The 27,018-nt window shown below is 45.0% G+C and overlaps 1 protein-coding gene across 1 annotated transcript in view; it reads left to right on the top strand.

Moving 5' to 3' along the window:
• Positions 1-27,018, top strand: part of AIRE (autoimmune regulator) — a 114,502-nt gene that overhangs the window by 12,825 nt on the left and 74,659 nt on the right. The window contains exons 3-6 of the mRNA XM_029617321.1: positions 8,245-8,397; positions 10,451-10,522; positions 10,968-11,081; positions 15,557-15,687. Coding sequence (XP_029473181.1) covers positions 8,245-8,397; positions 10,451-10,522; positions 10,968-11,081; positions 15,557-15,687 — 470 coding nt within the window. The remainder of the gene's footprint in view (positions 1-8,244; positions 8,398-10,450; positions 10,523-10,967; positions 11,082-15,556; positions 15,688-27,018) is intronic.

Genomic DNA, 27,018 nt, shown 5'->3' with positions numbered 1-27,018 from the left:
TACACATTCTATATTATTGCAAATATTTCAATTTTGATACCTTTAGTGGGATCATTAGATAATGGATGGTAAAAATCTAAATCCTGACAGTGTGCCTCAGCAACATATTACTGTATATTCTGTACCACGATATCACCCCCTTTAACTGCAGGCTTAATAACTATAGATGAATTGCTCTGCAGTTTTTAAATAGATGACTGCTCTGCCCTATTAAAGTTAGATTGAAAATGCTGACTTCATTGATCTAACACAGCCAAATCACACAACACTAACGTTTCAAACACAGTAATGAACAGATTTTGTGGGTCAGGTGCTATCCACGTCAATCTCTTAACAAACGTAGATCAAGTTATAGTCTCAGGTTGTGTAGCAAAATATTTAGAAATCTTCAAATGGCAAAAAAAAATATGAATAATTTAATTCGGGGTCTAAAACGGTCATATGACGCAATTGGAATGAATGAAAGGCCCTTATTCAACAATTTCAGTTCATCAGTAGATAGTATTCATGATGACGAATTGAAGACTAAGCAATATTCCTGTTGACAAATATTGCGGGATCCTCCTTGACATATCATTACTTGAGCTTTTTTATGCCTAATTCTCCTGCCGCCCTGATTCTGTGATAATAAAATATGTGGTATGTCGGCATTAGAATTAACATTAACATGAGGATTCACTAAAAGCTGAGCAAAGAAGACTAAATTTTTATGCTGTTTAACTGTTACATCATCGTCTTCCTCCAATGATTCCTTGGAGGATTAGAAAAAGCATTTAAAGGGGACTTTATTTCTTTTTTTGATCATCCAAGGATATACAAAACCCATAGTGTAATCAGATTAGTCCCTTAAAAATGTACGCATTTAACCTCCTTTATATGAAATCTAAACGACTCCAATTGTTTGGGGAGAGGGTTTATATCTATCTAATAAGTTAGGTGTTGCTGGATGTTAAAAGAATATATCCTTTTCTCTCCTTTTCTCTCTTTGCTTTGTATTATTATTTCTTGATTGTTTATATCCCCCATCCCCTTTCTCGTGTATATGTTTTGGGTTGGTTGAATTGTGAAGTTAAATGTATTTTCTTTGGGTATTATTGTATGAAACCAGCATTTCTTTAATAATTCTTGTATTATGTTGAAGATTTTCAATAAAGAATAAATTTTAAAAAAATGTATATATATATATATATATATTGCATATATGTAACTGATGTTGATTTTAAATTGTGTGTGTTGTTGCTTCTAAAGAAGCCAACTGGTGAAACTAGGGTTCTTAGTTGGGAATGTGGAATGATTTTAAGATTATGGATTGCAATTATATGTTTATGTGTGTAAAGATGATTTAGAGAATAAAATGTAATTAATTTAGGGACACTGTTTTTTTTTTGTTTACAACATATACTGAACTTGCTTACAGATAACGTAGAATTCTGAGGGTTTTTCTCGTGCAGTGCACTAGAGGTGGTTGTGGATTTGATTTGTTGTATGAAACATCTTTGTCCAGGAATGGAGTGCAAATTTGGAGGTGTATGAATTCTGAAATATAAAGATATTGATGAGGTATAAGTGTAACCAGATTACCAGGATTGGGGGAGGGTGAGGTTATCCCTGATTGGCTTAGGGTTCTTTGGAGGTAGAGTCTCCAAATAGATTTGTTGTGCACAAAATGGGGCTGATGCAAAAAAGTTGCGCTGAAAGTGGGTGCTGTGTGTTTAACACCCGCTTTCATAATGTGCTCCCAGTCACCTCTCCTGGGGGAGCGATGCAATATTTAAATTAGGGCTCGCGCTGTCGAGGAGGCACTAGGGGTGACTGGGCACCCCTAGCACCTCCTTGACCACGCGAGCTGGAGAGAGGCCCTCTGTTGGTGGCTGTCCACCAGTTAAGAAAACGGACGCTGAATTTATCAGCGTCCCATTTTCCTAACCAGCGCATGTGCAGGGGTTAGGAAAATGGATGCTGATAAAGTCAGTGTCCATTCTCTGAACCTGATTATGGGCACCAGAAGGAGTTAATAAATCAATATTAAAGTGTTAGGCACTTAATATTAATTTATTCACTCCTTCACTTATTGCTGATTGGTCCGTTTACTGTCACATGCCAGTGAAAGGACCAATCAACTTTCAGAAGGCTGTGCTCAAAGGGGATTGGCCCTTTCACTGACAAATGTCAGTGAAAAGGATCACTAGGCAATAAGTGAAGGAGTGATATTAAGTAGGAGGCAGTTCAGAAAAGCAGTTTTTTTCTGCTTTTCTGTACTAGTTTTAGTAGTGCTCAGTAATTAACATCTGCTCCGGGCAGGCGTTAATTTCTGATTGCTAAAATGTGCATCCTAGACGCACATTTTTTTTTTTTTTTGCAAAGGGAGTGAATAGCTAATAGCCTCATTCACATGCATTTGCATGTCATGAGCAGTATTAGTTTCATTCTACATTGGACGTGTGTTGTAGAGGCGCTAATCCCCTTATTGCATAAGGGGATTAGTTAGCACCTATACAACCCACGTCCAACTGCGGGTTATACAGTGCGCTGGAGGAGCTCTTTATGTTTCCCACTATATTTCTGCTTTTGCCAATTAATTTTTCCTTGTTTTTCTCGTTTTGCAAAGACTATTGCCTTTTTCTTCACATGAGCTGCTAGATTCTTACCCATTCCTTCAGCTCGTCAGAACACTTGTCCGAGTGTAAGGATGGGGACCGATTTTGACCATTCACTTTCATACTTCAGCACTTTTTGACTATTTAGATCTCTTGATGCTGGAAGGCATGCCTGGAGGCATATTATAGCAGCCCTATATGGGTAATCTATTTCTATAAGGCCCATACCACCTTCAGTTATTGGGATGTGCAATCTCTACATACACTGGTTCTTAGAGTTTACCCAATGGGCAGGGAAGAGTTTTGTTGTTCTTTCATCCATCTGTTCAAGATATTTGTGGGGCTAGGTCTTCTTTGCTTTGTGGGCAGTCAGGTAGCGTAGTGGAACATCACTAACTGGGAAGAATGATCAGTCCTCTCTGTGGCAGCTTATAACTCCTGGATCAGACAATGGAATAACTCCAGATCATGTTTCTGGTGTGGTTCCCAACTGAGCTGCCTTTATTTACACAGACAGCTTAATTTCAGGCTGCATTTCATAGAAAACAGTTAATGAATACAGTTCTGGATATATGCATAGAGTAGTAGAACTAGCAGCTTCCAAATTCGAGAGGACATTCCTTAGTGTAGTTATACCAGTCTTTCATTCCTCCCACAGGACCAGAGAATTAATTTCCAGCCTTGTGTTGAGTTGCTGGCCCCCGAGCTTACTCTCCTTTATAGTTATCAAAACTCATCTTTGCTTCAGCTCCCAGCTTGGAGTTAAATGTGGCTTCTGTCTTTATTTCAAATAGGAAAACAGTTACACACTCACTTCAAGCTGATCCATAAAAAATCCTCACTGAAGGGAGATTCCTCTTAGTTTTATTGCATGAACCTCCCTAGGAGCAACAGCTCTATGTTCTCTACTTTCTACTCTGCTACAGCAACTCCTCTGTGCATTTCTGAACCTTTGCTCTCTCTCTGACTCACTGACTGACTTTCTGAGCATGTCCAGATATATTCTGGGTTAGAACACCAGGAGGCCGATATTCAGAGCTGCTTAGCTGCTCATCTGGCTAAGTGGTGGGCAGGATGCGATCATAATGGGGAGGAGTTACTTATCTGGCTAATAAGTGCCAATATTCAGGTTTATCCATCTTTCTAGGTGATGCATCAAGCTGCAGTAGTGCTCTAATGCATGTGTACCTCGTGTGATATATGCAATATTATGCATGTTCCCGCCCTGGTAGCCTCCCCTATTACAATGACCTTCTTTGCATGCATGTATACCGGCACCATTTTCTTCCTTTGCTCAACCACGTGCATGGAGTAGTCCTGGAACAGTAACAGCCTGTGCCCTTGGTAATCCAATGCTTTTGTTTTCCAGTATGTAGTTAGAATTTTTGTTTCATACACCCCAGTTAAGAACTGGGCCATCACGGGATGTGCTCTGTTGCTGTTTTCTTCATAAACCCCAATTCTGTGTGCCCACTCACAATGCAGCTTATTGCCAGGTGTTTTGATCTCCAGTTTCTCTAAGAGCCAATTTTCTATAAAATTATTTGACTTGGTACTTTTTACTGATTCTGAAACGCCCAGGAACCACAAGTTGTTTGGTCAGCTTCCATTTCCTGGTCATCTAAGCGCTCTAATAGGTGCATATGTCTGACCTGGTGCTCTGTTATGTGAGCCTCCACCTGTACCATTCTGTTCTCTTGTGAGTAGACACACAGTTCTTCTGTCTCAATCCTCTGCATATGGCTTTCAGTCCTCTCCTTTATCTCCTCCGTAGTGGTTTCAACTTTAATAAGGCACTCATCCAGCACTGAAGCCATGCTAATTGTGATTTGCTGCACAAAATCGTCAAACATCTCCACAGCCACCATCGTTGCCGTGCCCATCTTGCCTTTGTCGCGTGTGCTGCATTCCTTTTTGGCGCTCATTCCTCTTTTTTTCTTTGGTTTTAGGAGTAGGATGTGCCTCAGGCACTTCTACCCCTATTGTGGATCTTTGTAATGGTCTTTGGATCAATTAGACAAATAACTGAGTGTTAAAATACAAATAGAGCTTTCTCCTTGCAAATACCTCACATGATTGCAAACCTTTGGGAGACTCCTAAGGTGAGAGGCCTGGGCAGTCACCTGGTTTGTGTCTCTACTGGAACTGGGGTTAGTAATCCCTGCACAGGATGATGAGTGTTTTGCTTGCTTCTTACTCTCTAGCATATGCTTGGTATATTAGATTCAAATTTTCTGTGTTTATGATAATATATCACACATGATATGTGGTAAACTATGATTTCTTCAATAGAGCAATGGTTACAGCTCTGATAGCCGTATCATTCCTGGAGAACATTGGAGACTTTTTAGGATGCATGGAGCACCCTTCCAGTAGAGGTAGTTAAGGTGAGAACTGTAATGAAAAGCAAAAGAGCTTGAGATAAACATTGAAGAACCCTAGTGGCTAAAGAATGGAAGTGAAGATAAGGGGTAACATGCATGGAACAGTAGTCACTGCCCTTAAAAGAATAAGAAATAAAGCTTGCTGGGCAGACTGGATGGACCACTTGGGTCTTTTTCTGCCGTCATTTACTATGTTACTATATTAATAGAGAATTTGACATTAATATTTTATCATGGCTGATCGAGAAAGTGGTCAACTGTGATAAAATAACAACACCTTTTGGAAATGTGGTAAATGGGAGTTGGGAGCCCCGGGACCCTAATGTAGGTCCCAAGGCTTCCACGTTACATTTAAAGGGCCCAGGGAAAAAGAAAAAGTGTTGTGGCTAAAGAAAAGATTGAGCGGGGTTCAGGGCTGACCCCCAGCTCAACCTGGGGCTGCCATTTGAGGTGGCCCCGACTCCTCAAAGTGAAAAAAAAAGTTAAAAGTCACTAGCGGCAATGGCCCCATCTCCCTTCACATTTCCACATTAAATTCATTGAGGGTTCAGGGATCCCCACCCCAGTAGACCTCAGCATTCATTGGGGTTTAGTATACTCACCCCAGTATCTCCCCCAACCTGCTGACCCCCCTGCACCCCTGAATCTTAAAAATAAGAATCTGGTCCCTTGTTGGGGCTGGGGCATCCTCTAGTACCCCACCAGTCAATACTATTTTTCAAAATAGCACCAACCTGACCTTGCCTCGATCCCTGGACCTTACCCCAGTCACATGCACCTAAAAGGCTGCTCCCTGCATTCTTTTGTCCCAAGGTGTTTGGCTGCAAGTCAAAAGAATGTGCCATAGAGTCGCAATCTTTTTGCGGGGAAGGGCCCTCACTATCGTAGTGACACTCTCTGCAATAGTGGGACCCCTCCATTGAACAAAAATCTTGGCTTATTGGCTCTAAGCCTTAGCTAGATTTTTCTCAATATCTCCCTCTAGGAGGTCTCCAAACCAACATTGTCTTCCAAGCAATCTAGGAGTCACCCTACACATCTAAGCCTCCACATCACTGAAATATTGAAGTCTGGCTACTATGGTCATGAGCTGGTTGGATTTTTTTTAAATTTAAACATTCAACATTCATAATAAAATGCCCTCTGATTTGGAAGACTTCTACCAGGTGAGCCTATCTCTGGTCCTGTTTTTCTAAATGACAGTTTCATTTTCACCAGTTATTCTAACATCACATTGTTTTCCACCTAATCTTCCTTGGGACTCTCCATCTTGCTTGTAAATTGGATAAAATCCTACTAACTTTAGCAGGATATCATCAGTAGCAGATAATGATCCAGTTACCCCTGCATCAACATTTTATGCAGTCATCAATCTGTCCCATACGGGCAGGGCCAGCATGACCGGGGTACAACCCCTGCATTAGCACAGGACAGCAACTTCTGGGGGGTGAACCACTGAAAGGGCTTAAAGGGTTCCCCAGTCTCTGCCTGTCAGAGAAGGAGTAGCTGGTGGCTGAAAAGGGGCAAGATTCTCAAAGAAAGAATAGAGCTTGCAGGGATAGAGTGTGCAAGTTCTGATATCCACATCTGGTTATAGTGGTAGATTTACATGGCAAGAGTCAAAATTATATAAGATTTGCCAACAGTGACCAATTTAGGTCATAAATACCCAGCAGGATCCCAAAAGATAGATAGATTCCATACTGCTTATCCAGGGATAAGAAGTGGATTTCTGCAACTCCACCTTAAGAGTAGTTTATTGGCTTTTCCTCCAGGATTTTGTTCAAACCTTTTTTAAATGCAGCTATACTAATAGGGGCGGATTTTCAGAGCCCTGCTCGCGTAAATCCGCCCAAAACCGGGCAGATTTACGCGAGCAGGGCCCTGCGCGCCGGTGAGCCTATTTTACATAGGCTCACCGGCGCGCGCAGAACCCCGGGACTCGCGTAAGTCCCGGGGTTTTCGGAGTGGGCGTGTCGGGAGGCATGTCGGGGGGCGGGGCCGGAGCGCGCGGCGTTGCGGGGGCGTGTCGGCAGCGTTTTGGGGGCGGGTACGGGGCGTGGCTACGGCCCGGGGGCGTGGCCGCGCCCTCCGTACCCGCCCCCAGGTCGCGCCCGGCGCGCAGGAGGCCCGCTGGCGCGCGGGGATTTACGCCTCCCTCCGGGAGGCGTAAATCCCCCGACAAAGGTAGGATGGGGGTTTAGACAGGGCCGGGCGGGTGGGTTAGGTAGGGGAAGGGAGGGGAAGGTGAGGGGAGGGCAAAGGAAAGTTCCCTTCTAGGCCGCTCCGATTTCGGAGCGGCCTAGGAGGGAACGGGGGTAGGCAGTGCGGCTCGGCGCGCGCAGGCTATACGAAATCGATAGCCTTGCGCGCGCCGATCCAGGATTTTAGCCGATACGCGCGTATCTACTAAAATCCAGCGTACTTTTGTTTGCGCTTGGAGCGCAAACAAAAGTAGGCTGTTCGCGCTCGTCTGAAAATCTACCCCATAGCTTTCACTATATCCTCTAGCAATTAATTCCAGAGCTTAGTTATTCGTTGAGTAAAAAAATATTTTCTGTTATTAGTTTTAAATGTATCACCTAATAATTTCATTGTGTGTCCCATAGTCTTTGTACTCTTTGAAAGAATAAATAACCGATTAACATTTACTCATTCCACTCCACTCATTATTTTATATACCTCTATCATATCTCCCCTCAGCCATCTCTTCTCAAGGCTGAAGAGTCTTAACCTCTTTAATCTTTCCTCATAGAGGAATCATTCCATCCCCTTTATCATTTTGGTTGCCCTACTCTGTACCTTTTCTAATTCTGCAATATCTTTTTTGAGACATGGTGACCAGAACTGCACACCCTACTCAAAATGAGGTCACACCATGGAATGATATAGAGGCATTATTATATTCTCTGTTTTATTCTCCATTCCTAGCTTTCTATTTGCTTTCTTGGCTGCTGCTGCACCCTGGGCAGAAGATTTCAACAGGTTATCAACAATGACGCCTAGATCTTTTTCTTCATTCAGATCTTGTTTCCATTTCTTGAAATATGTTCTTTTAGCTATTATAGCCTCTCTCATCACCTTTTAAACATGTCAGCAGTCTCTCATATCATACTAAATGAAGTTTTCTCCACATCCCTCACCTTCTTGCTCTTTACTCTTCCTGTGGTTGCTCTCTTTCTCTCCCTCCCATCAAATTTCCTTCTCTTTCTCTGACCAAGACATACAGTATCTACTATACTTTTCCTCATTCTCCTCTTCAGAGTTGGATTTGGGTAGACAACGAAGGATGAAGAAAGCCCCAATGAGCCCCAAGACTCAGACACAACCGAGACAGCAGGGAAAGAGGAAGGCTCCAGTGGAAGGAGAATCTGCTCAGTCAACTCCAGCTGCACTAAAATGCACTTCAAATTCAGGTATTGAAACAGATGGGGTTGATTTTATTTATTTATTTACAATTTATGAACCATCATTTTGAAGAGATTCACTCCAGGCATTGTGGAACAAGTTAAACTGATCAGTAGTATACCAAGAAGATGAGCCTTACAGTCTCACTTTAGGTTAAAGTAGGCACAGCACATATATAAAGTCATTAACACTGGACTGAGGTGAAGACTGACTAGAGCAGAGAGAGAACAAATGCATAAAATAATACATATATGTGATAAATAAATACAGAAAAATGAAACAGTGAGGTGTAACATATGATGGCATATTTTTAGTCAAACATATTATAATAATGTGCATAAATAAATATTCTAGTGATAAACACACACACACACACACACACACACACAAAATTATATATATATATATATATATATATATATATATATATATATATGAATATAGATAAGCAACCTTTTCTCCAGTGCACACAGTTTGGCATAGTGGATAAGGAATACTGGTCGAGAACTGGACTCGAGCTAGGCAGGGCATGTATAGTTTGCCTCTTAAATGCCTGGCAGAAGAGCCAGGTTTTCACCAGTTCTATAAAATGGAGATAATTCTGAATTAGGCAATAGGCATAACTCTTCTGAAAGGGAGTTCCAGAGAGCAGAGGCTACTCAACCCCCTTGGGTGATGGTGTGGTCAGGGAGGATCTTAGAGACTTTGAGGGACTATAGGTGGCTAACCTGTTCTTCAGGTTACCTGGACCATTTCCTCTCAGGGTCTTGAAAATCAGGGTCAGGGTTTTAAATTTGGCCCTGTGTAGCCCTGATAGCCAGTGAAGTTTGTGTAAGATGGGTGTAACGTGATCCTGCTGCCTGCAGCCCTCTCTAACAGTTGTGCTGCAGCATTGGTTGTAGTTGTGGGTGGGAACTAGAGTGATGGAGTGGGATGGTGAGTGGAAGACTTAATTTGGGAGGTAGTAGCTAGGGGCTAGAGTAGTGGGGTGAGTATGGTTCTCTAATCCAGGACCCCTGGGTCAGAGGCTCTCTTAACCTGTGGATCCTGGGTCAGATGCTATCTAGTTTGGGATTTCTGGGTCAGGGTCCTGCATCAGAGGGTCTCTGGGCCTGAAGTCCTGGGTTGGAGACACCTTGGCCTGGGGTCCTATGATGTTGGGTCTTGGGCTTGGGTTGGAGAGTTTCTAGTCAGGGTCTCAGGAATAGACTCCAGAACATGGAGCTTCTGCTTTTTTACTTCAGTGGTTAAGGGTGTGAGTTAAACTTAAATTCTGTCTCTGGCCCCTAAAGTTAAAAAAAAGGTGTCTTGGGATGTTCATGCCACTGCTGCTGCTGCCCTGCCTGTCTCTCGGTGCCTTGAGTAGTTAGTGCCACTGCTGATACTGCTCTGCCCCACTTTTGGTGCCTTGGGACTCTGTTGCCTCTGTTGCTGCTCCCTGTCTCTCTCTCAATTGTTGCAAATGCTGATGCTGCCCTGCCTCTCTCTCAGTGCCTTGGGGTATTGATGCTACAACTCATGTTGCCCTGCCCCTCTCTCGCTGCTTTGAGGTGCTGTTGCCACTTCTGCTATCTGCCTTCAAGTTTCATAAAAATTGGATAGAAAACCACATTATTGTAAAAAATAGCATACATTTTCCCCCCATTGGCTTTAATGTAAACAACAGAGAGAACACAAACAATATGCATGGGGAAATGAAACGATATACATGACATAAATAGGAAGCATGTCAACACAAAACACATTTTTTTCATATATACCCCAATTAAAATAATCGTTCCTCCTTGGAAGCTGTGGGCAAGTGATTGCTGATATTATATTTGGACCTGCTCTGACATTGGATCAAAGTAAGGCCCAGTGAGGGTTGGAAGGGTGAAAAGGGAAGCAGGAAGGAATGTGATTTACGTCCATTTACTTCACATCCTATTAATTCATCTTCACATGTCATCAGTGGCTCGTTGTTAAGTTACTTTGGATCTTCAGGAAAGGATGCGGTGGCTCAAAATGGCATCTAGTGCATCAGCAAAGTATTTGTATATGTCCCCTGTTACAATCCAACAGGGCCCCAATCAAAGTCAAAACCACAGAAGAAGCCAGAGCAGGTGGAGATCCAGCGCTTCCCTCTAGGAAATGGTGAGTGATGCAACCATTTTATCCAGTCCAAAGCTGTTTCCTCACAGAGTATCTTATGGGAGTAGTGTTCTCACACTTTGTCTATATTCATCATCTTTATATTAATAAGAGAAAAGGAAATGGATATACGGGGAAAATGAAGGGATAGACAGGGAGGAAGGAGGAGAGGATTGGGGAAAATGAAAAGTACAATATAAATGATTGGAAAGATAGCTTGATTTTGTTTTGCTAGGAGGTACACAGCTTAGGGGAAAACTTACAGAAAAGATCCATCAAATAATTCCAGATTGTGAATCTGGGGTCCCTTAACGTCCTCAGGGTCCTATATTAATAAACAAGTATGATCCAAACATTTTACTCCCTCTCCAGTGAGAATAGAGAGGAAGAAGTTTGAGTATATTACAATACAATGCTTCCTTCACATATCTACTTTTCACACCCATAGGGATACAAAGTATGGCTGCTACAGTCAAGAGATCTGTTACTATGTCCTCCAGTGAAATTCCAGTGACCTGTGGAGCTGTTGAAGGGATTCTTATCAAAAAGGTGTTTGAATCAGGTAAAAATACAAATGTTTTCATCCCATCACTCAGTGTGTGAATAAGGTAGCTAACCAGGAAGTCCATGTTCAAAATGATTTAGCTGGCTAACTCAGAAGTTAGTTAGTTAACTTAGTATTTGGGCACATATCCAGCTAAATTCTATCTGGCAGATAACTTATAATTTAGCTGGATAAGCTAGGGGTGTCCCAGGGCCATAACTGGGAGGAGTTGAGTTAGCCAGCTAAGTTAACCAGCAAACTCCGATATTCAGAGTTGGTCGGCTTAGTCTGATAGGGCCAAAGAGCCGTCCTAAATTTGGCCGGCTATAGTTAGCCGGCCAGCTTCAAGATAGCCAGCTATATTCAATAGTGCAGCTGCACTATTGAATATATCTCCAAAGTAAGCCGGATAACTTTATCCAGCTAACGTTTCTATCCAGACTGTGCCTGAATATGGACCTCTAATTGTTCTGCATCAAAGAAGTACAGTAACACAGTAACTTTTAACCTGGTGCATGGGTGCACATGAGCGCATATTTGTTGGCCCACACACAGGGACACAGCTGTTTTATAACATATGCGCATATATGCACATGTGGAATAAAATAGCCTGGCCTCACGCACATGTGAGCTCAGTTTTAAGTGGGCACACACCTGTGCGTGCAAATCCCGCTTCTACCACGCAAGTGGGGAGATTTTAAAAGGGACGCCATTGCCACTAAAACCAGTTTATTCCCAGTTCTCCCAGTTAAGGGATAGATCTTCCAAACCTCCCTAGTTGAATAGCCTTCTTTCTCCCTGTTATCCCTCACCTTTAAAACCCCGCTGATCTGCCTAGATATTTTTAATTTTATCACTTACACGCCATGCATAGCAGAAGTAAAGTTACACGGCAGGGGACCTTGGTGCGGGCCAGATTGCGTAAATGTTTACGCACAAACTTCTGGTTAAAGTTCCAAAATGCCCAATCCCCCACCCCTTTATGAAAAGATTCAAGATGTGCGCACAGTAGCATTTATGCGCTTATCCAGGCGGCTTTTAAAATCTGCTCGGTGCGCGCAAGCCCAACATATTCACGCATCTCCTAATTTTGGCATGCGTCGGGCTTTTAAAATTCATCTTTAAGTGAACAAGCAACACACATAGGTGCTGAAAACACCTGTCTATGTTTCTTATTCAGCACACAGGAGTGTGATTAAGTCAAACATTCCCGTTCTTCCCATTCCTGAGTGACTTCCTGCTGGATTGGATATTGTTTTTTCAAAAAACCCACATTACTACAATTATAATTTACAAAAAATGTATCATTTAATTGTTCAACCCTTCTGTGACCCACACCGAGTTTGAAAAAACATTTTATTGAAAACATTTTTTTAAGAGAGTGGTGATTGTTTAAGAACATAAGAAATTGCCATGCTGGGTCAGACCAAGGGTCCATCAAGCCCAGCATCCTGTTTCCAACAGAGGCCAAAACCAGGCCACAAGAACCTGGCAATTAAGAAGATCCCATGCTACTGATGCTATCAATAGAGGTGGCTATTCCCTAAGGGGTAGATTTTGAAAAACTGCGCGATCACGTACTTTTGTTTGCGCAGCAGGCGCAAACAAAAGTACGCTGGATTTTATAAGATACACGCGTATCTTCTGAAATCCTGGATCGGCGCGCACAAGGCTACCGATTTTGGGCAGCCGGTGCGTGCCAAGCCGCGCAGCCTGCCTCCATTCCCTCCGAGGCCGCTCTGAAATCGGAGCGGCCTCGGAGGGAACTCTCTTTCGCCCTCCCCTCACCTTCCCCTCCCTTCCTCTACCTAACCCACCCCCCTGGCCCTATCTAAACCCCCCCCCACCTTTATCCATGGATTTACGCCTCCCGGAGGGAGACGTAAATCCACGCGCGTCAGCGGGCTGCTGGCGCGCCGAGACCGGACCCGGGGGCAGTTCCAGAGGGCGCGGCCACGCCCCCGGAACGCCCCGGCCCGAAACCACGCCCCGGGCCCGCCCCCGAAACGCCGTGCCCCGCCCCCAAAATGCAGCGTCGTTCAGCCCCACCCCGACACGCCCCTGACACACCCCCTTCCGAAAACCCCGGGACCTACGCGCATCCCGGGGTTCTGTGCGCGCCGGCGGCCTATGGAAAATAGGCGCGCCGGCGCTCAAGGCCCTGCTCGCGTAAATCCGGGCGGATTTACACGAGCAGGGCTTTGAAAATCCGCCCGTAAGTAAAATTGATTAATAGCCATTAATGGACTTCTCCTCCAAGAACTTATCCAAACCTTTTTTGAACCCAGTATAGTAACTGCACTAAGCACATCCTCTGGCAACAAATTCCAGAGCTTTATTGTACGTTGAGTGAAAAAGAATTTTCTCCGATTAGTCTTAAATGTGCTACTTGCTAACTTCATGGAATGCCCCCTAGTCCTTCTATTATTCGAAAGTGTAAATAATCGAGTTACATCTACTCGTTCAAGACTTCTCATGATCTTAAAGACCCCTATCATATCCCCCCTCAGCCGTCTCTTCTCCAAGCTGAACAGCCCTAACCTCTTCAGCCTTTCCTCATAGGGAAGCTGTTCAATCCCCTTTATCATTTTGGTTGCCCTTCTCTGCACCTTCTCCATCGCAACTATATCTTTTTTGAGATGCAGCGACCAGAATTGTACACAGTATTAAACTTGAATCAAAGGGTACCATCGAGGTTGCCCACATTCTTTTTCTAATCTTGAACATACCATCCTTGGTTTTTTTAAAATATTTTATCAAAATTCAAAAACTTAATTCAATGTGCTTGATTTAAATAATGTTGTAAAAATAAATGGGAATTGTCCACACTGTGGGGCAGATTTTAAAAAGTTGCGCGAGCGTGTACTTTTGTTCGCGCAGCATGGGGGGGAAAAAAAGTACGCCTGATTTTATAAGATACGCGCGTAGCTGCGCGTATCTTATAAAATCTGGGGTTGGCGCGCGCAAGGCTGCACAAAATCGGCAGCCTGCGCGCGCCGAGCCGCACAGCCTGCCTCCATTGCCTCCAAGGCCGCTCCAATTTCGGAGCGGCCTCGGAGGGAACTTTCCTTCGCCCTCCCCGCACCTTCCCCTCCCTTCCCCTACCTAACCCACCCCCCCGGCCCTATCTAACCCCCCCCTTACCTTTGTCGGCAAAGTTACGCCTGCTGGAAGCAGGCGTAACTTTGCGCGCGTCGGCCAGCAGCCCCGCTCCATCCTCCGGTCCCAGGGGCTGGTCCGGAGGCCTCGACCACGCCCCCGGGCCAGCGCCATGCCCCCGGGCCTGCCCCCGAAACGCCACGGCCCGCCCCCGAAACGCCGCGTCAGTAGGCCCCGCCCCCGACACGCCCCCTTACAAAAGCACCGGGACTTATGCGCGTCCTGGGGCTTTACGCGCGCCGGCGTGCGAGGGCCCTGCGCACGTAAATCCGGAAGGATTTACGCGCGCGGGCCTTTGAAAATCCGCCCCTGTAGTTCTAAATTGGCTTAGCTAGTGCTTACTTACATAGAGATGTTTAAGAATGCCAAAATGTCCCATAATTGTATACACAAAAATTGATAAAGCTTAGCCAGATAGACCCTGTAAAATTGCTTGCTGAAAATTACTTCATGAGACTCTCTCCCGTTGCTTAAAAATCAATTGAAGAAGTGATACTTAGCTGGATAGACGCTGATGAAATTACTTAGTAGCACTCTTTCCCAATGCTTAGCTGGATAGAAGCGTCTATCCAATAATTTCATCAGCGTCTATCCAGCTAAGTATCACTTCTTAAATTGATTGTTAAGCAACGGGAGAGAGTCTCATGAAGTAATTTTCAGCAAGTAATTTTACAGGGTCTATCTGGCTAAGGGCCTTATTTTCTAAGGCTATCGCAGGCTTGCGCTAACAGCGCAAGCCTGCGATAGCTGGTGAAGGTAGCGCATGCCTGCGCTACCTACATCGGGGTGGAGTCGACCCCGGAAGAGGAGGAGTCAGGGCGTCACCGGGGCCGACTGCGACGACAGCGCGGACAGCGAAAAGGTAAGGGCCTTTTCGCTGCCTATTTCGCACCCAATAACTGCACCTTCTATGGTGGAGTTATTGGGCGCGATGCCGGCAGCGATCGCACTGCGGAGGTGCGATCGCTGCCAGCTAGCGCAGGACCGCCCCCCCATTTCGGCCCCCCGCCCCTCATTACCGCATTTTTCTAAAGTATCGCAGGCTGCGATACTTTAGAAAATGAGGCTCTTAGCTTTATCAATTTTTGTGTGTACAATTATAGGACATTTTGGCATTGTTAAACATCTCTATATATTTACCAAGTAATTCCTTCAGCATGCATAGGAAGAAATATAATCCAGACGATTCTTAGTTGTGAAGATGTGAAAGAAATGCCATAGATCAAGAAGGGTCTATGGTTCTGCAACAGAAAGGAAACTAAAAGATTATTTGAACCTTACAGTTCTTGTCTGCTATAATATTCTCTGTTTAAACTCAATATTTGCTTTTCCAGGAGGATCTAAGAAATGCATTAAAGTTGGGAGCGAGTTTTATACACCGAGCAAGTTTGAGGATGTAGGAAAGAACCGAAGTCGAAGCCTGAAGACCACTATCCACACCAAAGCATTGCAAGCCACACATCCTGTATGACTCCCCCTCTCCCTACTCAGGAATCTCCTCTGCAGAGTCATTTTTATTTATTTACTTATTTAGAAACTTTTATATACCAACAACCGTTTGCACATCGTATCGGTTTACAGATAACTTAAAAACTTTTAGGCATTGCCTTTACATGGAACGGTAACTGTGAACTAAGGAACAGCAAACTTCTAAGTAAACAGATTAATAATATTTACAGTGGTTGGAGACAAATTGTCGAAATACAGATTGGAAAACTATGAAGGCAAGGAGGCAACTCGTACAAGATGTGCGATTCGGTAACTGGAAAAACAGAGACGGAAATTTACAAAGTATTTGACAAGCGTTAGGTAGTAAAAGCGTTAAAATTAGAGAGAAGGAGAGGGGGGGAGGAAGAAAAGGATTGTGTTGCCACTAAAAGGATGTAGCAGCAATATGTACAAGTTGAACAAGGAGGTGTACTAAATATGGTTAGGTGGTTTCAGGAGGGTGGTTCACGTTGGAAGGATAGGCCTGTATGAACAACCAGGTTTTTAATTTTTTCTTGAATTTGGCTGTAGAGGTTTCAGTGCGTAGGTCGGGGGGCATGGAATTCCATAGGGTGGGACCGGCTAGGGAGAAGGCTCTGTTCATTGTGGAGCTGAGTTTAGTCGATTTGATGGAGGGGGTACGGAGAGTTCCTTGGAGTGCAGCACGGGTTGGACGGGTGGAGGTGTGAGGAAGTAGGGGAGGGTTGATCCAGCCGGAGTTTTCATTAGTGATACTTTTGTGAATGAGTGAAAGAGCTTTGAAAAGGATTCAAGATTGTATAGGTAGCCAGTGGAGATCGATAAGAGTTGGTGTAATGTGGTCACATTTTTTAGAATTAGTAAGGATGCATGCTGAGGCATTCTGTATATAGGATGGGTATAAATATGTAGGTATATAAATATGTAGGTCCTTATGTCTCATCTTATATTTTAACCGTGGCATACATTCTTATCAGTGCTCATCACTCCAAGTTGGGTTCAGTGATTCTGGGTTGGAAAGGGAATCTCACTACTTTGTACTGAGGACAGTCAGGCTCACAAAGCTTGCTCATTTTTATCTTAGTCAAGGGGGCACTTCACAGAATACTTTGCTTTTACTGGCCAAAGGAGGCAGTCAGTTACATAGCATAGTTTGGCAGATAAGGACTAGAAGACCTTTGCATTCTGTTCAATTTCATTCCTGCTGCAATGCCATAGAACTTAATTGATTTCTGATTTTTTCTTGACTTCTTCCCAATAGGGATCCTCTGTGTTTAACTCCTCCTTTCTTGAATTCTGTTATTGCTTTTGTCTCACTGGAGGACACGGTAACAGCCCTCTGGATTGTGGCAGCCATTCTTTATATACCTATGGGGGTGAAAAGTAAATATATAAAGAAAGAATTTTATTACTAATATAGTCAATCTCTGTCTTCTTTGAACCACTTCCGGCATCCATCACCCTTTCCATAAAGAAATATTTTCTCTTATTGCTCCTGAATCTTGCCCCATGGAGTTAGTCATTTTTTTGAAGGGGTTAATAAACATGTGGATAAAGGTGAACCGGTAGATGTAGTGTATTTGGATTTTCAGAAGGCGTTTGACAAAGTCCCTCATGAGAGGCTTCTACGAAAACTAAAAAGTCATGGGATAGGAGGCGATGTCCTTTCGTGGATTACAAAATGGTTAAAAGACAGGAAACAGAGAGTAGGATTAAATGGTCAATATTCTCAGTGGAAAAGGGTAAACAGTGGAGTACCTCAGGGATCTGTATTGGGACCGGTGCTTTTCAATATATATATATAAATGATCTGGAAAGGAATACGACGAGTGAGGTTATCAAATTTGCGGATGATACAAAATTATTCAGAGTAGTTAAATCACAGGCAGACTGTGATACATTACAGGAGGACCTTGCAAGACTGGAAGATTGGGCATCCAAATGGCAGATGAAATTTAATGTGGACAAGTGCAAGGTGTTGCACATAGGGAAAAATAACCCTTGCTGTAGTTACACGATGTTAGGTTCCATATTAGGAGCTACCACCCAGGAAAAAGATCTAGGCATCATAGTGGATAATACTTTAAAATCGTCAGCTCAGTGTGGTGCAGCAGTCAAAAAAGCAAATAGAATGTTAGGAATTATTAGGAAGGGAATGGTTAATAGAACGGAAAATGTCATAATGCCTCTGTATCGCTCCATGGTGAGACCGCACCTTGAATACTGTGTACAATTCTGGTCGCCACATCTCAAAAAAGATATAGTTGCGATGGAGAAGATACAGAGAAGGGCAACCAAAATGATAAAGGGGATGGAACAACTCCCCTATGAGGAAAGGCTGAAGAGGTTAGGGCTGTTCAGCTTGGAGAAGAGACGGCTGAGGGGGGATATGATAGAGGTCTTTAAGATCATGAGAGGTCTTGAACGAGTAGATGTGACTCGGTTATTTACACTTTCGAATAATAGAAGGACTAGGGGGCATTCCATGAAGTTAGCAAGTAACACATTTAAGACTAATCGGAGAAAATTCTTTTCACTCAACGCACAATAAAGCTCTGGAATTTGTTGCCAGAGAAGGTAGTTAGTGCAGTTAGTGTAGCTGGGTTCAAAAAAGGTTTGGATAAGTTCTTGGAGGAGAAGTCCATTAATGGCTATTAATCAATTATAAGGGAATAGCCACTGCTATTAATTGCATCAGTAGCATGGGTTCTTCTTAGTGTTTGGGTAATTGCCAGGTTCTTGTGGCCTGGTTTTTGGCCTCTGTTGGAAACAGGATGCTGGGCTTGATGGACCCTTGATCTGTCCCAGCATGGCAATTTCTTAAGTTCTTATGTTCATATTATGATCTATTATTCTAGAGCATTCTTTCCTCTGATAAAGATATGCTTCTTGTGCATTTATATATTTGAGGCACTTGAATGTGTCTATTATATTCCTATCTTTCCTCTTTTCTAGGGTATAAATATGTAGGTCCTTATGTCTCATCTTATATGCTACTTGGTGTAGATCTTGCACCATTTTGGTAGCCTCTCTCTGGACTGTCTGCATACTGTTTAAATAGAAACTTAATGGCAGGAAAAGACAGTATGGCCCATCCAGTCTGCCCATCCATCCAATTAATTTAGAAAATATAACATGTAAAACATTATGCAAAGTGATATTTGGTTTATCTTCCTAAAAACACCCACTTTTTAATCAAACATCACACAATATGTGTTCACTTTTAATTGTAGGTAAACAAATATATCCATAAGTTATATCATTTTGGAGGTATGGTCTCCAGAATTAAACATAAAGTTCTACGTGCGATCTCATCAATGACATGTAGAGAGGTTGTTAGGATTTGTGAGATTGTGGGCCCTTTGGCCAAGGTGAGAAATGGTACCACCCAGGGGAGGAGCCCCACTGAGCCTCACCATCTGGAGGTGAGGTCTCAGCTGCAAGATGGAATAAAACAGAAGTAAGGAGGGAGAGAGAGAGTGACCCCTGGAGGCGGCCACGGAGCGACAGTGCAGGTGCTGAAGTCAGACTTAGCTCGGGATAGACTCGAGTCACAGGCAATAGGAGTGGCACTATCCGAGGGGCGGGGGTGCCAAGAGATAGTACAGTCACTGTGGTTACATGGGGTCCATAGAGATGGTACACAAGATGGTCCCTCCGTGGGAGGTCATGAAAGTGGTCCGCAGAACAGGGTACACTGGCGAGGGTTCCTCTAGGATATCACAGCACTGGTCCGCAGAGTGGGATAAACCAGCGAGGTTCCTCTAGCGGTATCACAGCAATGGTCCACAGAACGGGGTAGACCCGGAGTGGGCTCTTCTAGCGATATCATGGCAATGGTCCTCAGAGCAGGGTACACTGGAGAGGATTCCACAGTTGATATCACAGCAGCAGTCCACAACGTGGATACCCACAGTGGCTGAAGACAAAGGAGAAGTTCCATGGAAAGCCTCGGGAAGTGAGGCAGGCAGAAGTCTGGGCAAAGGCCCTCCGAGGAGTGGATAGCCGAGAGACAAGGAAGGGCCCCGGAGGAGCGGGTATCCTGTAGTCTCACACCAGGAAGCAAGAACCAGAACAAGTAGTGAAGTGAGAGTAGGTGGATTCAGCATGATGAACTCGTTGCCAAGTCGTAGGCTGTCTGGGCCAGCGGGCTTAAGTATTCGAGATGAGTGACATCATTTGATGGGGAACCGAGGTTCCCGCCATGATATGGTTAAAGCTGGCCTGGGAGCGTGCGCACTCACCTAGGAGACCCCTAGGGTAAGATGGTGGTCAGCAGCATCCATGCTGCTCCGGAGGGCCCAGGAACGGAGGCAGGAAGGCTGGCGGTAGCTGGCAGAGGCTGCAAATTCATCCAAAGAAAAAGGAGGTGAGCAACAGCGGTCGCAGCTGTCTGTGACCACGGAGCGTAACAGTAACCCCCTTCTTAGGGCCCCAACCCTGGGGATTTGGGTTTTCTTGGGTGAGAAGTATGAAACTGCTTGATCAGTTCTTTATCGAGAATATTGGCTGCAGGCTCCCAGCTATTCTCTTTGGGCCCAAAACCTTCCCATGAGATCAGATATTCCCATCGTCTTCTTCATTTCCGTACAACCAGGACATCTTGTACCTGATATGTGAAGTCTTCCTCCAACGCCAGAGGTTGTGGTTCAGGCGGCCTCTTGGAAAACTCGGACAAGATGAAAGATTTAAGTAATGAGATGTGTAAGACATTATGTTTCTTGAGTGATGTGGGCAGGTGGAGGCTGTACGTAACTGGGCCCAGGTGATGTACGGGAAAAGGCCTGGTGTATCTCGGAGTGAAGAGGGCTGAAGGTAGTTTCAGGCGAATAAATCTAGTACTAAGTCATACTTTATCACCAGGATTGAATTGCAGGGCTGCCCGATGATGGATATCATAGCATTTCTTTGACTTCTGGGCAGCTTGTTGAAGAAGTCGCTTAGTGTCTTCCCAAATTTGATGCAACTCTTGGGCAGTAGCCTGCACTGCAGGTGATGACACTGACAGAGGTAGCGGAGGCAGGGGCTGATGTCCATATACCACTTGGAAAGGTGAAGACCCGGTGGATGTGGACAGATGAGAATTGAGGGCAAACTCAGCCCAAAGTAGTAAATCGGACCAGTCGTTTTGTCTTGATTTGTCCTTTCTGTCTGGCCATTGGCCTACGGGTGATAGACCGCTGTGAGGTCCAAGGCAATGTCAAATTTTTTACATAAGGCCCTCCAAAATCTGGCGGTAAATTGCACTCCCTGGTCGGAGAGTATATGCCTCGGGAGTCTGTGAAGGCAGAATATGTGGCGGATGAACAGTCTTGCCAGCTCTGGGCCTGAAGGGAGGCCAAGTAGGGCCACAAAGTGAGCCATTTTTGAAAACTGGTCCACTGTAACCCAAATGGTGTTATTGCCATTGGAGAGAGGAAGATCCACTATGAAATCAGTGGCAATGTATGTCCACGGTTCACTGGGCGAGGGAAGTGGTTGTAAGAGGCCCCAAGGTTGACCCATCTGTGGTTTCTGATGGGCACAGGTGGGGCACGACTCCACATATGCTTCAGCATCCTTCTTCATGGTTGGCAAGCAGTAGAACCTCTGGAGTGAAGAAAGAGTTCTAGCTTGACCTAGATGGCCCATCAGCAGGAAATCGTGTGCCCATCAGAGGATTTTTCTGCAAAGTGGACGGGGAACCACTGTCTTCCAAGGAGGTACGGTGAACGTGACGGAGAGAAGAACCTTGGCTGGATCAATGATGTGACATGGAACATCAGGGACATCCTCAGTGGTAAAGAACTGAGAGAGGGCATCGGCTCGAGTGATCTTGTTGGCTGGCCGGTATCATAACAGGAAATTGAACCGAGTAAAGAAGAGAGACCATCGGGCCTGCCCGTGATTAAGGCATTGTGCATGGTGTAGGTATTCAAGGTTCTTGTGGTCTATATATACCATGATCTGGTGCTGAGCCCCCTCAAGCCAGGGTTGCTACTCTTCAAAAGCAAGCTTAATTGCCAATAATTCTTTGTTGCCAATTCCGTAATTGTGCTCCACAGGTGAGAAGCGCTGGGAAAAAAATGAGCAGGGATGCAAGGTGTGATTGGCAGAATGCTGGCTAAGGACCACACCAACTCTGACGTCGGATGTATCCACTTCAACGATGAAGGGTCATCGGGGATCTGGGTGGTGTAAGCAAGGATCTCTAAGGTATGCATCCTTGAGTTTCTGAACGGCTGATATATTCTCAAGTGACCACTGCGAGGGGTTGGCTCCCTTGCGGGTCATGGCTGTGAGAGGGGCGGTCAGTGTAGAATAATGTGCCATGAATGACCGGTAGTAATTAGTAAATCCCAGGAATCTATGGAGTGCCTTGAGGCCCATTGGTTGGGGCCAATCCAGGATGCTCTTGGTCTTCTGGGGGTCCATCTGGAAGTCCTGACTCGAAACCATGTAATCGAGCAAAGGGACGGTCTCCGTTCGAAGGAACATTTCTCCAGCTTGGCATACAAGCGATTGTCCCTTAAGCACTGAAGAACGCTGCAGACGTCTCGGCGATGATTCTGGAGGTCTCGTGAGAATACCAGGATGTCATCCAGATAGACTATGATGCACTGGTAGAGCATGTCTCTGAATACCTCATTCATCTTATTCTGGAACACCGTTGGAGCGTTACAAAGGCTGAAGGGCATTACCAGGTATTCGAAATGGCCATCACGGGTGTAAAAAGCGGTTTTCCATTCGTCACCAAATTGTAAGCCCCCCTCAGGTCCAATTTAGAGAATATTTTGGCCCCCTGGAGCCTGTCAAACAGTTCAGTGGCAAGGGGTATCGGTCTTTCTGGGTAATTTTGTTTAGACCGCGGAAATCTATACACTGCCGGAGGGAACCATCCTTTTTCCCTACAAAAAAGAACCCCGCTCCAGCGGGAGACTTGAAAGGCTGAAGCCTTCTGCCAAATTCTCTTGTATGTAGTCTGATATAGCCTTAGTCTCCGTTAGCAAAAGTGGGTATACCCTTCCGCAAGGAGGCTCCGAGTTAGGAAGCAAATTTATCGCACAATCAAATGAGCGATGAGGTGGTAAAATGTCCGCAGCTTTCTTCGAAAATACATCGGTGAAAGCGGAGTACTGCAGTGGGACACCAGGGAGATACTTCATGGTAGTTAGGCAAGGCATGGTTGACACGACCTCCAAGCAATCTTTATGACTGGAGTGGCCCTATTGGGATAGTTGTAAGGTGCTACAGTCGAATTGCGGAGTGTGACGTTTCAACCACGGTAGCCCAAGAACCACCAGGTGAATGGCCTTGTCCAGTACCAGAAAAGAGATGGTCTCCGTGTGCATAAATCAGGTGCGAAGTTGGATGGGGACTGTGGAGCAAGTAACTTCACCAGGTAACGGCTCACTATGGATAGAGAAGAGAGTAGTAAAGGCATGGGTGTAAGGACAGTGGGAATTCGCTCTACCAGCTGTCAGAGGATAAAGTTTCCACCAGCCCCGGAATCCATTAAGGCTAAGGTGTGAAATTCCAGGGTACCAGAATTGATGGAAACAGGTAATGTTAATGGAGAAGAGGGTGATGTCAGGCCTAGGAGAAGTCCTCCAGCAGAACCTAAGCCTGAAAGTTTCCCAGACAGAGTGGACAGGCGGGTACAGCGTGTCCGGGTTGGCCACAATACATACACAGACCTGACTGTAGGCGGCGACGCTTCTCCTTTGAGGATAGGTGGCTGTGGCCCATCTGCATCAGTATCTTGTGTAGCAGCGGTCTTCGTAGAAGATGCTGGATGGATGTGGGTAGTACCAGTAGCCACCCTCTTGGATCCTCTGGTCTCATGTGAGTGTTCACGAAGGTGGCAGTCAATGTGGCCTGCGAGGTCCACAAGAGAATCCAAGGTGTCGGGAAGTTCCCAGACTGCTAGCTCATCCTTGCTGCGCGAACTCAGCCCTTCGAGGAAGATCACACACAGGCAGCCTAGGTCCCAGCGCAACTCAGACACCAGAGTCCTAAACTCGATGACGGAATCGGTCAGGGATTGGAATCTTGTTGCAGGTGTAGTAGTGTAGAACTGGCGATAGCCTTGTGAGCGGTGTCGTCGAAGACAGAGCGGAAAAGGGCGAGAAAGCCTGGCAGATCATGGAGGATCGGGTCCACTTGCTCCCACAGGGATGGCAGCAAGGCCAATGCCTGTCCATCCAGGAGAGATACTATGTATGTCGTCTTGGAAACTGTGTCAGGGAAATATGCAGGTTGTAAGGTTGCACTGGTTCAAGAAGCCCCTACAGGACAAGGGGGTAACCTGAAAAATGAGGAGGTGCCAGCAAGGGCACTGGTGGCCAGAACAGAGGCGTCTGTGGAGCTGAGCTGAGCTTAGCTTAGCAGATGTTGAGGCAGTGTCCAGCTGGTTATTTAAAAGATTTATGGCATTAGCCAAACTCTCTAGAATTTTCTGCTGATCTGAAATTCACTGGGCCAGGCCAGGTATGGCCTGGAGGGTCGAGATCTGTGCCGGGTCCATGGACTTGGCAATCTGTTAGGATTTGTGAGTGTGTAGGCCCTTTGGCCGAGGTGAGAGATGGTACCACCCAGAGGAGGAGCCCCATTGAGCCTCAACCGTCGGGAGGTGAAGTCTCGGCTATGGAATGGAATACAACAGAAGTAAGGAGGGAGAGAGAGAGTGACCCCAGGAAGTGGCCACGGAGTGACAGCGCAGGTGCTGACATCAGTCTCAGCTCGGGATAGACTCTAGTCACAGGCAATAGGAGTGGCACTACCCGAGGAGTGGGGGTGCCAAGAGATAATACAATCACTGTGGTTACACGGGGTCCATACAGATGGTACACAAGAGGCTCCCTCGGTGGGAGGTCACGGCAGTGGTCCACAGAGTGGGATAGATCGGCAAGGTTCCTCTAACGATATCACGGCAATGGTCCACAGAGCGGGGTACCCAGAGAGGATTCCACAGTTGATATCACCAGCAGCAGTCCACAACGTGGATACTCACAGTGGCTGAAGACAAAGGAGAAGTTCCATGGAAAGCCTCGGGACACGAGGCAGGCAGAAGTCTGGGCAAAGGCCCTCCAAGGAGCGGATAGCTGAGAGACAAGAAGGGCCCCCGAGGAGCGGGTACCCTGTAGTCTCACGCCAGGAAGCAGGAACTGGAACAAGTACTGAAGGTGGATTCAGCATGATTAACTCGTTGCCAAGTCATTAGCTCTCTGGCCCAGCGGGCTTAAGTATTCAAGATGAGTGACGTCATCTGAGGGGGACACCCCAGAGGTTCCCGCCATGACGTGGTTAAAGCTGGCTCAGGAGCATGCGCGTCATGGCGGTCGAGAGCATCCATGCTGCTCCGGAGAGCCCGGTAACGGAGGCAGGAAAGCTGGCAGAAGCCGCGAGTTCGCCCAACGGGGCTAAAGCAGAGAAAAAGGAGGTGAGCAACAGCGGGCGCAGCTGTCTGCGACCACGGAGTGTAACAGAGGTATTATCATCATCTTTTTTTCTACTGGCCATGCCTCTCTCTAGGCACCCTAGCAAACGTCTGGCTTTGGCACCTCTTTATAATGCTATTTTACAACCTTGAGACCATTAGATATGATCATTATAAACACAGACACAAATCTGCTTGGTTAGAAAGGCACAATCACCAAACATGTAACCAAAGCAAAATATATGATGTGGTACATACTTCCTTAATTCATTGTTAAAAAAGGTGCATAATACTGTATCTAATTAAATTTGTGTAAAAAATAATTTTTGAGAATATATTATAAGGAAGTAAGTAGCAAAGCACATTTCTTGCTTTGGATCATAGAAACATAGAACATGACAGCAGATAAAGACCATGTGACCCATTCAGAGTGCCCATCTACATCTCCCGAGGTCTCTGTCCTGGTTGGTGCATATCAGTAACTCACCCTATTCTCCATAATGCATTTCTCTCTTCTATGATTCTGTGCTTTTTTGCATTGAATCTTAACTGCCAAGATTCAAACACTCTTCAAGCTCTCATTCTATCTTTTCATTCTATTTACATAAAATGAACACAGATAAGACTGGCAACGAGATAAACCTCAACTGATTTTCAGGACAGTGTGTTTGTAAGAAGCTAACTAAACTAAACTTAAAATTTAGTTAGGCGATGGGGCTTAATGTGATAATTCCAAGGGTATTGAAGGAACTTAGAGAAGTCCTAACAGCTCCACTGGCTGACCTTTTCAATGCTTCTTTAGAGTTGAGAGTAGGTTTGGAGGACTGGAGAGGGACAGATTTGGTTTCTGTTCATAAAACTGGAAGTAAGGCAGAGGCTGGGAACTATAGGCTGGTTAGTCTGAACTCTGTGATGAGCAAATTAATGGAATCACTGCTAAAACAGAGGATAGTGCAGTTTCTGGAAGCCAATGGATTGTAAGATCTGAGGCAGCATGGTTTTACTAGAGGTAAATCTTGTCAGACAAATCTAATCAATTTCTTTGATTGGGTGACCAGAGACTTGGATCAATGGGAGCACTAGATGTAGTGTACTTGGATTTCATTTCAGTAAGGCCTTTGACATGGTTCCGCACAGGAGATTTATAAATAAATTGAGCACCCGTGGTATGGAACCTAGACTGATTGACTGGGTTAGAAACTGGCTGATGGAAGGAGGCAAAAGCTAATGGTAAATGGAGTTTACTTGGAGGAGGGGAGTGTTACTAGTGGTGTGCCTCAGGGATCAGTTCTTTTCAACATTTTCATGAGTGACAGAGTGGAAGAATTGTCAGGAAAGGTTTGTCCTTTTGTTGATGTAAGAAAGGTGTGAAAAACATGAGAAGGGATCTAGTGAAGCTCATGGAATGGTCTAGAGACTGATAGTTGAGATATAATGCTAACAAAATGAAGAATAATGTATTTAGAATGCAAAAACCCCAAGGGAAAGGTACAGTACTGGAGGTGAAATTCTTCTAAATACAAAAGAAGAGCAGGATCTGGAGGTGATTGTATCTGATGATCTTAAGTTGGCCAAACAGGTGGATAAAGTGACAGTAAAAGTCAGCCAGAAAGATGCTTGTCTGCATAGGTAAAGGTATAGTCATCAGAAAAAAGGAGATGAAATTGACATTATATATGTCCTTGGTGAGATCCTATTTGGAATAAGGTGTACAATTCTGGAGACCACATCTTCAAAAAGATATAAACTAGTTAGTCGATCCAGAGAGTGGCTACTAAAATGATCAGTGGTCTTTATTAGGGATGTGCATTCGTTTGCGACAAAATAGGAAATAGCGACGATGAAATATTTCCTAAGTTTACTCCTGAGTCTGCCCCCTTTCACCCTCATTCTATGACCCCTTGTTCTACA

Source organism: Rhinatrema bivittatum, chromosome 9, assembly GCF_901001135.1.
Source record: "Rhinatrema bivittatum chromosome 9, aRhiBiv1.1, whole genome shotgun sequence".
NCBI classification, from domain to species: domain Eukaryota; kingdom Metazoa; phylum Chordata; class Amphibia; order Gymnophiona; family Rhinatrematidae; genus Rhinatrema; species Rhinatrema bivittatum.
This window is presented reverse-complemented; position numbering and strand designations above follow the sequence as displayed.